At 48.3% G+C, this 13371-nt stretch overlaps 1 protein-coding gene across 2 annotated transcripts in view; it reads right to left on the bottom strand.

The window, feature by feature from the left end:
• Nucleotides 1-12947, bottom strand: part of heca (hdc homolog, cell cycle regulator) — a 36395-nt gene extending 23448 nt beyond the window's left edge. For both annotated transcript variants that reach the window (XM_043695337.1, XM_043695338.1), the window contains exons 1-2: nucleotides 12081-12947; nucleotides 5754-6776 (exon numbers count right to left, since the gene is read on the bottom strand). In XM_043695337.1, coding sequence (XP_043551272.1) covers nucleotides 5754-6776; nucleotides 12081-12243 — 1186 coding nt within the window. In that variant the 5' untranslated portion in view covers nucleotides 12244-12947. The remainder of the gene's footprint in view (nucleotides 1-5753; nucleotides 6777-12080) is intronic.
• Between the last annotated feature and the right edge of the window lie 424 nt (nucleotides 12948-13371).

A 13371-nucleotide genomic window follows, 5' to 3' on the forward strand; every position in this document is an offset into this window, starting at 1 on the left:
CGGCGGGTCGGGGTGGACTTGTTGGGCCGAAGGGCCTGTTTCCACACTGTAATCTAATCTAATCTAATCTAATCTTCGGACTGGGGGAGGAAACCGGAGCACCCAGCGGAAACCCCCACAGACACGGGGAGAATGAGCAAAGTCCACACAGATAGTTGCCCGAGGTTAGAATCAAACCCAGGTCCCTGACGCTGTGAGGCAGCAGTGCTAACCACTGGGCCACCATGCACACAACACTGATACAGAATGTCAATAAGTGACTTCAACACAATATACACTGTGTTACTCACTGGCTAAATGGAAAACAAAATCAGGATATGGTACACATTACAAATGGCCAGGTAACCAGCTGCAGTGTGCTGCTGATGTCTGAGAGTGATACCTAGCTGTCAATCCCTTAAGGAGAATGGCCTCCAGGCAGAGTTGCATATACTGCTCATTCCTCACTGCCCAGGGCAAGTGGTGGAGAATTCAACAAACAGATTGACTGCCTTGATGACTTCAGAGGATCATTAACACGACACAGAGTGTAAGAGCAGGGAGGTGATACTGGAACTCAATAAAACATTGGTTAGTCCACAGCTAGAGTACTGTTTGCAGTCCTGGAATCCATGTTATAGGAGGGATGTGATGGCACTGGAGAGGGTGCGGAGGAGATTTACCAGGATGCTGCCTAGGCTGGAAGGTTTCAGTTACGGAGTGAGGGCAGCCAAAGAACTGCCGATGTTGGAGAGCTGAAGCCAAAACAGAAATTGCTGGAGAAACTCATTAGGTCTGGCAGGACCCGAGAGAAGAAAACAGTGAAAGTTTAGAGTATAGTGACTCTTCACAAGAACTATACAAGGCTATAGGCCAAATGTTGGAAAATGGGATTACAATAATTAGCTGGTTGTTTTTGACCAGTAAGGATATAATGGGCCGAAGGGCCGTTTTCTTTGCTATAGATCTCTATGACTCTAATGTCAGAAATCCGAGCTGGACCAAACCATTTGAACCCTCATCTTGGCTCGGTTGGTGATAATAATAATGGCTGCTCTTCCATATTGGTAACACATTCCTGTTCTGTCTCCCAGACCCATTAAAGCACAAAACTTTCAGCCAACCTCCCTTGTGGTTATATTCAGTGACTGAACCTCTACAACTGTTTAGAGGCAGAGTGTTCCAAAGGTGTTCCGAATGCCTCTGTCAGGGAGAATTCCTCTTCAATTCAGAACTGATCAGGCAAATCTTCATTCTGACACTGTGGTCAGGATCCTACTAAAAGCCAAATGTTCTTGAACTGCAGCCACGCTTTAGCAGACTGGTGCAAACACCAGGTTTCATTCAGATTTTATGACAATCAACCATTCCCCAGACGTTTTGAGGCCAGCTTTTGTTCATTTCTGAAAAAGTGAAATCATGGTTCCGCCGGGGGGAGGAATTTGAAGAGTTAATCATTAAATTATTAATCCCCAAACTTAACCATGTCAACTCGGATTTACTTATAATCAGTTTCAGTAAGAATGAGGAAGTTGGAGCAGTGAATGCTGTGGGGAAGTGGAGTTAAACACTACAGTTTCATTGCAACAGTGCAGTGACTTCTCCGTCCTTTCAACTGTATTGGCTTCTGGTCCAGCAATGCCTCAAATTTAAAGATTTCCTCCTGGTTTTCGCATCCTTCCATGGCCTCAACCTCTCCCTGGCTGTGTAATCTGTTCCAGCTTGAGATCTCTTCATTTCCTCCAATTTTTTTTGATTAGACTAGATTCCCTACAGTATGGAAACAGGCCCTTCGGCCCAACAAGTCCACACCGACCCTCCAAAGTGTAACCCACCCAGACCCATTCCTCTACCCTGTATTTACCCCTGACTCATGCACCTAACACTGTGGGCAATTTAGCATGGCCAATTCACCTGACCTGCACATCTACGGACTGTGGGAGAAAACTGGAGAACCCAGAGGAAATCCACGCAGACATGAGGAGAATGTGCAAACTCCACACAGACAGTCACCCAAGGCGGGAATCGAACCTGGGTGCTAACCATTGAGCCACCGTGCCACCCATTCTGGTCTCTAGAACGACCCAAATTTAAGGCTTGAGCCCTAAGCTCTCAAACAGTTCTGGAATACAGTCCCCTTCTTTACCCCCTTTAAAATGCATGAAATCGCCCTCTTTGACCATAGGGGAGTCTGAAACTAGAGGGCATGGGTTTAGAGTGAGAGGGGAAAGATTTAAAAGGGACCTGAGTGGCAACCTTTCCATACAGAGGGTGGTGCGTGTATGGAATGAGCTGCCAGAGGAAGTGGTGGAGGCTGGTATACTAACAACACTTAAAAAGGTATTTGGATGGGTAAAGTAATAGGAAGGGTTTAGAGGGATATGGGCCAAACACTGGGAAATGGGACTGGATTAATTTAGGTTATCTGGTCGGTATGGATGAGTTGGACCGAGGGGTCTGTTTCTGTGCTCTCTGACTCGGTTTGTCTGAATATTTGTCCTATAACTCAATTCATACAACATGACATCAAGAAATGGCCAAAAACACTGGACACCACAAATGTTATGGATCCTGACATCAGCCCAGCAATAGTAGTGAATACTTGTGCTCCAGAATTATGTGCAGCCTTAGCCAAGTTGTTCCGGTATAGCTACACGTCTGTACCCCTTCTCTGTATACAAGTCTCCCTGTTTCATGCCAACTGTCCAAATACAGTAACTACAAGAGCAGAAGCTGGGAATACTGCAACAAATATCTCACTTCCTGACTCCCCAAAGCCTGTCCACCATCTAGGAGGCAAAGGTCATGAATATGATGGAATATTCCCCACTTGCCTGGATGGGTGCAGCCCCAACAACACTCAAGTTCGATTCCATTCAGGACAAAGCAGCCCGCTTGATTGACACCACATCCACAAGCATCTCCCCACCACCGGCACTCAGTAGCAGAACTGTGTACTATCTACAAGGAGCATGGGGAAATTCACCAAGGGTCCTCAGACTGCACCTTCCAAACTCACAACCACTTCCATCCAGAAGGATAAGGGCAGCAGATACCTGGGAACACCACCGTCAGCAAATTCCCAGCTGAGCCACTCACTGTCCTGACTTGGAAATATACTACAATTTCTTCACTTTCACGGTGTCAAAATCCTGGTTCCCTAATGAAGGGCTTTTGCCCGAAATGTCGACTCTGCTGCTCCTCAGATGCTGCCTGACCTGCTGTGCTTTTCCAGCGACACACACTCTCGACTCTGATCTCCAGCATCTGCAGTCCTCTTTGCCTGGAAATCCCCCCGCCTCATGAGGACCATGAGTGACCATATATGATTAGGACAGGTTTGGAGGGATATGGGCCAGGTGCGGCAGGTGGGGCTAAATGGGATTGGGATATCTGGGTTGGCATGGACAGGTTGGACCGAAGGGTCTGTTTCCATGCTGTACATCTCTATGACTCTATGACTACAACAGTACAAGGAGGCAGCTCAACACCACCTCCTGTAGGCAATTAGGGATGGGGCAGTAATACCCAAACTCCATGAATGAAGAAAAAAATCACTTTGTGTGGCTCAATGTTATATTTTGCTTAAGGTGATTGTGGGAAACACTTTGGGACATTTTATTGTATTAAAAGATGCTAAATCAACAGAAGCTGTTGAACACACAAAACACAAAACTGCAGATGGTGGAAATCGCAGACCAAAAAATAAAGCAGAAATTGCCAGAGGAACTCAGCAAGTCTGGCAACATCAGAGAAAGCAGAGCTAACGTTTCGGGTCCAGTGACCCTTCTTCAGAGTCTGGAACATTAACTGATCAGATCATCTCAACTCTCGTGATAAAGCAGCTCCATAGGGGCGGCACAGTGGCTCAGTGGTTCGCACTGCTGCCTCACAGCACCAGGATCCCAGGTTCGATTCCAGCCTCGGGTGACTGTCTGTGTGGAGTTTGCACATTCTCCCCGCGTCTGGGTATTCCAGTTTCCTCCCACAGTCACAAAGATGTGCACGTCAGGTTAATTGGACAGAGGGAAATTGGTCTGGGTGGGTTACTCTTCGGAGGGTCAGTGAGGACTTGTTGGGCCAAAGGGCCTGTTTCCACACTGTAGGAAATCTAATCTAATCATAATCACATCATTCTTGTTTTTGGGGACGGCATGGAGGACTGGAGAGAGGGAGAGAGAGGTTTCGACAAGGAGCAATCATGTGTTAGAGACTCATCACAACAGAGAGATGATGGCTCAGTGGCATTATCACTGGACTGTTAACCTAGAGAACCAGGTAATGCTGTGGCAACTGGGTTCAAATCCTGCAATGGCACGTGGTGGTATTTGAATTCAATAAAAATCTGGAGTTGACGAATCTGTTGCTGACTGTCAGAAAATCCCGTTTGGTTCACTAATGCCCATTAGGGAAGGAAACTGCCATCCTTACCTGGACTGGCCTATGTGCCACTCCACAGCCAATGTAGTTGACTCTTAAATGCCCTTTGGATAAATAAAATTGAGTAATAAATGTTAGTCTATCCCATTAATTAATTTTTTTAAAAGTGTAAGTCAGAGATAATTTAGCGAGTTTTGAGAAGATTTGTAGTTCAAGTTGAGGTTCTGGATGTAGGTTTGCTCGCTGAGCTGGAAGGTTGGTTTTCAGACGTTTTGTCACCAAACTAGGTAACATCTTCAGTGAGCCTCCGAATGAAGCACCAGTGGTGTAGCCCGCTTTCTATTTATGCATTTATCAACAAACACACTGACTTGGACCCATTTACCATCCCCTGAGAAAAAGTACAGGAAATGACATCAGAATAGGAAATGATGTCACCACAGGAAATGACACCACCAACCCAAGGAAACTTAAATATATAAATAGAAAATGGGCTACACCACCAGTGCTTCATTCGGAGGCTCACTGAAGATGTTACCTAGTATGGTGACAAAACATCTGAAAGCAAACCTTCCAGCTCAGTGAGCAAACCTACATCCAGGACAGAGACAACTTCTTTGACACATGGAGTATTAACAATTATTGCTGGATTTCTTTTTGAAACATAACCCATTGAACAGGGACCAGGTCTGGATGTCCTGAAGGGGGAAAAGTGAGGACTGCAGATGCTGGAGATCAGAGTCGAGAGGGTAGTGCTGGAAAAGCACAACAGGTCAGGCAGCATCCGAGGAGCAGGAGAATCGATGTTTCTGGCATGATCTCTTTCAGAGCACAGGCAAGCCTCATTCCTGATGAAGAGCTTATGCTCGAAATGTTGATTCTTCTGCTCCTCGGACGCTGCCTGACCAGCCATGCTTTTTCAGCGCAACACTCTCCGTTCTGAAGAAGGGTCACTGGACCCTTCACTGCTTTTCTGATTAGATTAGATTCCCTACAGCGTGGAAACAGGCCCTTCGGTCCAAAAAGTCCACACCAGCCCTCCAAAGAGTAACCCACCCAGACCCATTTCCTTCTGAGTAATGCAACTAACACTATGAGCAATTTAGCTTGGCCAATTCACCTAACCTGCATATCTTTAGACTGTGGGAAGAAACCGGAGCACCCGGAGGAAACCCACGCAGACACAGGGAGAATGTGCAAACGCCACACAGACAGTAGCCAGAGGCTGGAATCAAACCTGGGACCCTGGTGCTGTGAGGCAGCAGTGCTAACCACTGAGCCACTGCGCCGCTCTCCACAGATGCTGCCAGACCTGCTGAGTTTCTCTAGCAATTTCTGTGCTTGTTGCAATAGAAGGCTGTGCACAAAGGAAGCAGTGAACTGAACGGACCTACCTTGGAGGTGACAAGGGACGTCATACTCAATCTCGTCATGTCTGGAAGGGCTGAGAAACAGAGTGCCGTCCACCAGTGGGAAGAGTTCAAAGACCGGCAGGACCTTGTGGCACAGCGCACAGTTCACCACGTTCCTCTGACTGGCGCTGAGCGCAGCCAGGATGAACTTCCTCAGCTCCTCACCCTGGCCAACCTGGGCATCGTCCTCCATGCGAACATGGTACGTGTTCATCTTGTGCTTGGGCACGTGGGTGAGCAGCTCAGAGAGGTCCAGGCGGCGCAGGAACTGCACCGGAGAGTCCAGGGCGCCCAGGCGGGGAGCCGCGGCACCCAACTCTGACTGGCTGTAACGCCCGCCCCCGCTGGGCATCAGCTTGCGGCAGGGCTCCCCGTGAAGCGCCGTCTTGAGGAACTCGCCCAGGTGCCGGGAGCCACGGGGCCCGCCAGCGGAGAAGGAGAGGTAGGGGTGAGCCGGGGGCGGAGGGGACGGCTCAGGGGGGGAGCCGCACGGTGACCTGAAGTGCTCCTTGTGGCTGGGGGTCTGGACGCCAGCCGCCCCCTTCTCCTGAGAGTTCTGCCGATCGGTAGAGTGCCGCCGCTGGGCCTCGTGGGAGCGGGGCGCCCGGTTGAGCTTGCACTTCTTGCCCTCCTCGGGCAGCGGCTCGCCAGCCTTGGCGCCCACCTTCTTCTTCTTGTCGTCCTGCCTCCGCCGGGCCTGGTACCAGTCCACGTCCTTCTTCAAGTGGCCCTGGCCGCAGCGACAGGAGCAGAAGCGGAACGCCAGGTCGTAGCCCTTCTTGGTCCACATGTTCTGACGGCACTGCTTCTCGTTCCAGCTGCGGGCGCGGCCGATGCAGTTGAACTGCACCAGGATGCTGCTCTCCCACTCGTAGAAGCACTGCAGGTGCATCCAGTTGCCAAACGGGCAGTGCTCGTTGTTGCAGACCACGCGCTGGTAATCGTCCTTCTCCAGCTCCACCGGCCTGCCAAAGCTGCACACCAGCGGCGAGGCGCACGAAGCCTCTGTGGAACAACAACAACAGGTGAGTACTCATTACTGGATCCACAGCAGGGAATGTGGGGGATGCCCCATTATAGAACAACGCTCTATAACGGTACACGCATCAGGGTTCAAGAAGCTAAAGAACAGCAAACCTTCCCTTAACCAGCACCCTCGATAAACCAGCCAAGTATTTTTATACCTCAAATATTTCAAAGTTTACTATATTATTCTGTCCAATTGTTAGAATTATATTTTTATTACCTCAGTGTAAATATGTGCGTGGCTCAATCAGGTGGTTAGACCACTTTTGGAATACAGCATTCAATCCTGGTCTCCCTGTTACAGGAAGGATGTCATGAAACTTGAAAGGAGATCAGAAAGGATTTACAGGAATGTTGCCAGGGTTGGAGGGTATGAGCTTTCCCTAGAGCATCAAAGGTTGAGGGGTGACCTTACAGAGGTTATAAAATCATGAGAGGCATGGATAGGATGAATAGACAAAGTCTTTTCCCCAGGGTGGGGGAGACCAAATCTCGAGGACATAGGTTTAAGGTGAGAGGGAAAAGATTTGAAAGGGACCAAAAGGACAGATTTTTCACGCAGTGGTTGGTGTGTGTATGGAATGAGCTGCCAGAGAAAGTTATGGAGGCTGGTACAATTACCTTTAAAAGGCATCTGGGTGGGTAACATGAATAGGAAGGATTTAGAGGGATATGGACCAAATGCTGGCCAACGGGACTAGATTAATTTAGGATATCTGGTCCACATGGACAAGTTGGACTGAGGGGTCTGTTTCTGTGCTTTACAACTCTATAACTGGCCAGACAAAATATCAATTTCGTGTTGATTCACTTTTGAGTCAATTTCTCCTCAAACACCACAATCTACCAAGATGTCTGAGTAGTCAATGATGGGGTGTGTGAGAAGGGTCTGTGTCGGTAAGTTTATTTAAGGTAAGGTTGCATTATTGTTTAAGTGATTGGCGCCGTAAATAAAGAATAACAATGACGTGTATACCCCACTCATTACATTTCTATTAATCAGAGTGCGTGTTTACATTGGTTACATGGCCCTTGTGATTATCCGAACTATCTGATCAACCAGTACACTCCTGGTCCCACTGGCATCTATTCACAGGTTTTCTGTATTTGTGTTCGTTTTTGTGTGCCTTTTCAATGTCAGGACAGCCCCAAAGCCAAGTTCACAGAATCACAAAATAAAGCAAAAGAACTGCGGATGCTGGAAACCTGAAACAAAATCCAATATTGCTGGTGAAACTCATGAGGTCTGGCAGCATCTGTGGAGAGAGAGAAAGCAGAGTTCATGTTACCAGTTGAGTGACCCTTGCGCGGACGAAGGGGTCCCTGGACTCAAAACGTTAACTCTGCTTTCTCTCCGCAGGTGCTGCCTGACCTGCAGAGTTTCTCCAGCAATTTCTGTTCTTGTTTCACAAAATCAAGTAAGTGTTTACAGCACAGGAGGAGGCCATTTGGCCCAGGGTACTGGCGCTCATTAAATAGACATCATTATCTGGTCGCAAACTGCTGCTTTCTCCCCATACCCTTGCACAATAATCCAAAATAATCAGCCAATGGCCCTCTCGAATGCTTCAATTGAACCCCTGGCTGACTTGATTGGTCTACGATCAAGCCTAGGCTAAACTCCACTCTCTGTTAATGCACGGTGATTCTGAAATATTGCCCAATAATGCAGGCTTACAATTGTGAAAGACTGGGGAAGTTTCTAGCTAACTGTGCTGCACTCTCCCAGTTGGGTATTTCCCTGACAGTAATATGCAGTGACAAAGCATGCAGAAAAAGTAGACCATCCTGAGTCCCATGGAGAAGGTGCAGTCAGACAAGTGCGAGCTGCAGTTTAGCGCTAACCAGCACCGACCATCCTGACAGTCAGTCCATGGATACCGTCCCTCATCCAACTCAAAGCTCTTCCCATAGTCGGGAAGTCCAACAGCCCCATTCCCAACTCCCCCACAGCTGCTCACTATTGGATTCAAACACAAGCAGAAACGTAGCTGGGGGGGGTACCACAGTGACAGAGCAGCTCCCGGAAGAAGCAGCAAAGCATTCCGAAAGTTTTCCAGGTGGATCTCAGCAATTGTGGCCTGTTCGTACAATACAGCAGCCATACACGCATCCAAATTTGGAGCAGGAATAGGCCACTCTGCCATTGGATCAACCATGTCTGATTTGATTACTCCATATTTCTGCTATATGACCCCCCGCCCCCATAGTCTTTCACCCAACCATGCTTACCAAGAGTCCACGTCTGTTTTAGATATTCAAGGACTCTGCTTTCCCTGCCTCAGACTGATCACCCTCTGAGAAAAAAAAAAGTTCATGCTTTAAATGAGCTCCCATGTAATTTTAAACAGTGAGCCCCCCCCCCCATTCTATATTCTCCAACAATAGGAAACATCCTCGTCACACACTGTCAAGAGCCCTCAAGATCTTGTATGTTTCAATCAAATTACGTATCACACTTCTTAACTCCATAGATATAAGCTAACCTTTCTTCATAGCACAATCCACCCATTCCAGTTGTTCATCTGTTAAAACCTCTGAACTGTTTCTAATGCATTCAGATCCTTCCTTAACTAAGATGACCAATTCCCTACACAGTACTCCGGATGGGGTCACACCAGGGTCCTGTAAAAGCCAAACATAACCTTCCTGCTTCTGTATTCAATTTCCCTCGCAACTAAGCTGAGTCTCAAACTCAGACATTTACAACTGGGAAGGAGACCATTTGGCCCATCTTATCTGTGCTGGCTGACAAGGAGCCATCCAGTCTAATCTCTCTTTCCAGTTCCTCGGTCTGTAACAGCGTAGGCTGGGGCCCATTGAATGCAGATTGCTACCACCCTCTTAGACAGTGAGTACTAGACTCTCACTACCCTCTGGGTGAAAATATTTTCCCTCAAATCGCACCCAAACGTATCATTCAAAACCCCTCCCTCTCTTCCGCCAACACCTCCCCCACCCCAGCTATGCCCTGTTGACCATGTGCTTCATCACAATGCAGCTCTTGACCACTCTAATCGAGACCACCCATTTTTATACACTTATGAGATTTTCCCCAGTGAACAATCGCAGCTTCTCTTATCTCCTTTAACCTGCTCCTTAAAACCAACCTCTTCGACAAAGCTCTCAGTCACTTGTGGTGGATATACGGAACGCTCTGCCCCAGGAGGCAGTGGAAGCCAAGAATCACGATCAAGAGATGGATAGAGCTCTTAAAGATAGTGGAACCAAGGGTTATGGGGATAAGGCAGGTACAGGATACTGATTGTGGATGATCAGCCATGATCATAATTAATGGTGGTGCTGGCTCGAAGGGCCGAATGGCCTATTCCTGCACCTATTGTCCATTGTCTCAAATGGCACCTTACTTGGCTTGGCAACAAATTCTGAAGTTATGAAATATCTTAGATCTTTTTAAACCACTTTAGAGATGCTATTTACGAGGCCATTCAGCCCCCCCAAAGCCCACTCTGCCATTCAATAAGATTTGGTTTTGGCCTTAACTGCACTTTTTTTAGATTTGTTGAATCATTTGGTGCATGTGGGTGTTGCTGGCTGGGCCAACATTTATGGCCTGTCCTTAGTTGCCCCTTGAGAAGGTGGGGGTGAGCTGCCTTCTTGAACCCCTGCAGTCCACCTGCTGTGGGTTGACCCACAATGCCATTAGGGAGGGAATTCCAGGATTTTGACTCAGCGGCAGTGAAGGAACAGCGATATATTTCCAAGTCAGGATGGGGAGTGGCTTGAAGTGGAACTTGCAGATGGGGGGTGATCTTGCATATTTACTGCCCTTGTCCCACCTGTGTCCCGTTACCCTCAACTCCCTCGGTCAGTCAAACAATCTCTGATCCTTGAATATATACACAATCCCCTGCTCTCTGCAGACAACAATTCTAAAGACCAACTACCCCATGAGAGAAAAAAATTTCAATCTCCAATTTAAATGCTGTTCCCTCCCCCACCCGTATTCTGACACTGTCCTCTTTGGTATTAAACTTCCCACAGAGAAAAATGTGAACAATATTGACAGGTAAAGAAGATATTCTGTTCCCACTAGTTGCTATGTCAGTAACACGGGGTCACTGGCAGCAAGAGAGCTCAAGAGTGAGATGAGGAGAAACCTCTTTACTCAAAGTTGTTGGGATTTGGAATGCGCTGCCTGTGAGAGTGGTGGAGGTGGATTCCATAGGAGGTTTCAAAAGAGAACTGGATTCATAGTTAAAACCAATGAATTTACAGGGCAATGGAGAACAGGACTAGCTGAATAGCTGGTACCGACATGGCGGATCGAATGGCCTCTTTCTGTACTGTAAAAATTCAATGTTTCTGTGAAACCCCTTCCAGTATCTAGCCTCTCAAGTCCCCACAAAACCTTATTGTTGTTGATTTACCTGCACAGAATCTCCAATGGCTGCAAAGCATTTTTGGGACATACTGAAAGTTGTGAAAGACGCTATGTAAATGCAAATCTTTCTCCCCGCTATATTAAACAATGGCAGCTACTCTACCGGCTGTGCGAAAAGGATGTCCACTCATGGGACTTTTAGTTCATCTGAACCATCTGCAGGGCTCAGGAAAGTTTGTAACCCACAAGTTGCTGACCTTACCCCAGCCCCAAAGCAAGAATAAGCAGTATGCTCGCCACAATTACTTTCCCCCAAGTTAGAAAAACAGGAGTGTTACTGGGACAGTGTTCCTCGTACTCTATGAACTCTCCTGTCTGCAGAGTTTGGCTGTCACACCACATGTTGCCGCCTCCCGTTGTGGAACAGCTCGTCCGATCATCCAGAGGGTATTCTGGCTCATCCCAATAGAAATCCCGCCTTCGGGGCAGAAAGAAAAGTATTTTTCCCCCCTTAGATCTTACTGGCAAGAAGTGGGTTAAAGAGGAAATACTTGTAACTGGTTAAGATAGACATTCTCCCCAGTGGATTGATTGGCCAATCTCTCCCAATCGCATAAATAGGAGCGTGGACGGGATGGTGTTTTTGTTAGAGACAAATCACTAACCAATTTAAATACTGAACACTGTCAGAGGCCCCTAACCACAGTGATATCGGATGGAACAGGAACGCTGATATCAGAGGTTATTTGCATATTTTCCTTTTTTTAAAAAACAGCCTCACTTTGTATATTTTCCATCAAAACTGAAAGTACTTTGCAAAAAAAAGCTTCCTGCTCCGCTGTAAAATGAAAAGCGACAGGCTTTGCAAGGCTGTGACCTGCTGGACTTGGACTGGTTTAGAGGGGTTTTGTTGTTACATTCTGGTTCTGCCCTCTCACCGTGATCGTTGCCTGTTTCCGACTGGCCCAAAGCAGCGCCTCCGGCCGCCGATCCTGCTGCTCCGGCCGACAAGGCGGCAGCTCCGGCCGCAGCCTCCTGCTCGTCTCCGCTGCTGTTGGTGCGCTTGTTTTTCCTGCCCTTGGCGTTCTTCTGGTTCGGCATGGTCCGGGGCTAATGCAGCTCCGGGCTCGGTTCATCCGCCTTGCTGAAGCTTCTCTGGCTCCCCGCTTCCCTTGTTTATCCCTATCCGCCTCTATTAATGTATATTTGTGTGTATTCCCGTCGTCACAGCGATTCTCCACCTCCCCGTCTCTGGACAGTGCAGGCAGCGCCTACGCGCTGTGCACAGAGAAGGCGTGTCTAATGGCGCCTCCCATAACCACTGCAAGAGAATAGATCAGGCTCCCTTCCCCGGGCCAACGTTCCAAACCCCAATGTATTAACGTTCCTTCCCCGGACCAACGTTCCAAACCCTAATGTATCAATGTTCCTTCCCCGGGCCAACGTTCCAAACCCTAATGTATCAATGTTCTCTCCCTGGGCCAATGTTCCAGACCCCGATGGATCAATGTGCCGTATCCGCTTTCGCTCCAAAGATGCGACAGCATCTATTTTCCTTCCCCATTTCGCTGAAATCACTTCGCTGTCAGCTCCTCACCTTCCTTGTCCGACTGGTTTGAGCTGCGCCAGCGCATTCCACGCAAGGATTGGTTTGCTCAGCTGTCAGTCAAACGGATGTCCAGAATGGGACCTCCCCCTATGTATAAAACGGACCAGGTAGGTAAACAAGGCATGCAATTTCCCTTCCCACGTGGTTAAAGATGCCCTCCAACACATCTGGTCCACATCCCGCCCCTCCGCCCTCAAACCCCACCCCTCCAACAAGAACAGATCCTCCCCCCACCCCGTGTTAACCTTCCACCCAACCAACCTTCGCATAAACCACATCTCCTTTCCACCACCTCCAAACGGACCCCACCACCAGGGATGTATTTCCCTCTCCACCCCTTTCCGCCTTCCACAAAGACCTTTCCCTCCGTGACTACCTGGTCAGGTCCACACCTCCCAACAACCCACCCTCCCATCCTGGCTCCCATCCTGGCACCTTCCCCTGCCACCGCAGGAACTGCAAAACCTGTGCCCACACCTCCTCGGAGGAGAAAGTGAGGTCTGCAGATGCTGGAGATCAAAGTTGAAACTTTATTGCTGGAACAGCACAGCAGGTCAGGCAGCATCCAGGGAACAGGAGATTCGACGTTTCGGGCACAGGCCCTTCTTCAGGTCCTGAAG

The sequence above is a fragment of the Chiloscyllium plagiosum genome, chromosome 9 (assembly GCF_004010195.1).
Source record: "Chiloscyllium plagiosum isolate BGI_BamShark_2017 chromosome 9, ASM401019v2, whole genome shotgun sequence".
Lineage (NCBI taxonomy): Eukaryota > Metazoa > Chordata > Chondrichthyes > Orectolobiformes > Hemiscylliidae > Chiloscyllium > Chiloscyllium plagiosum.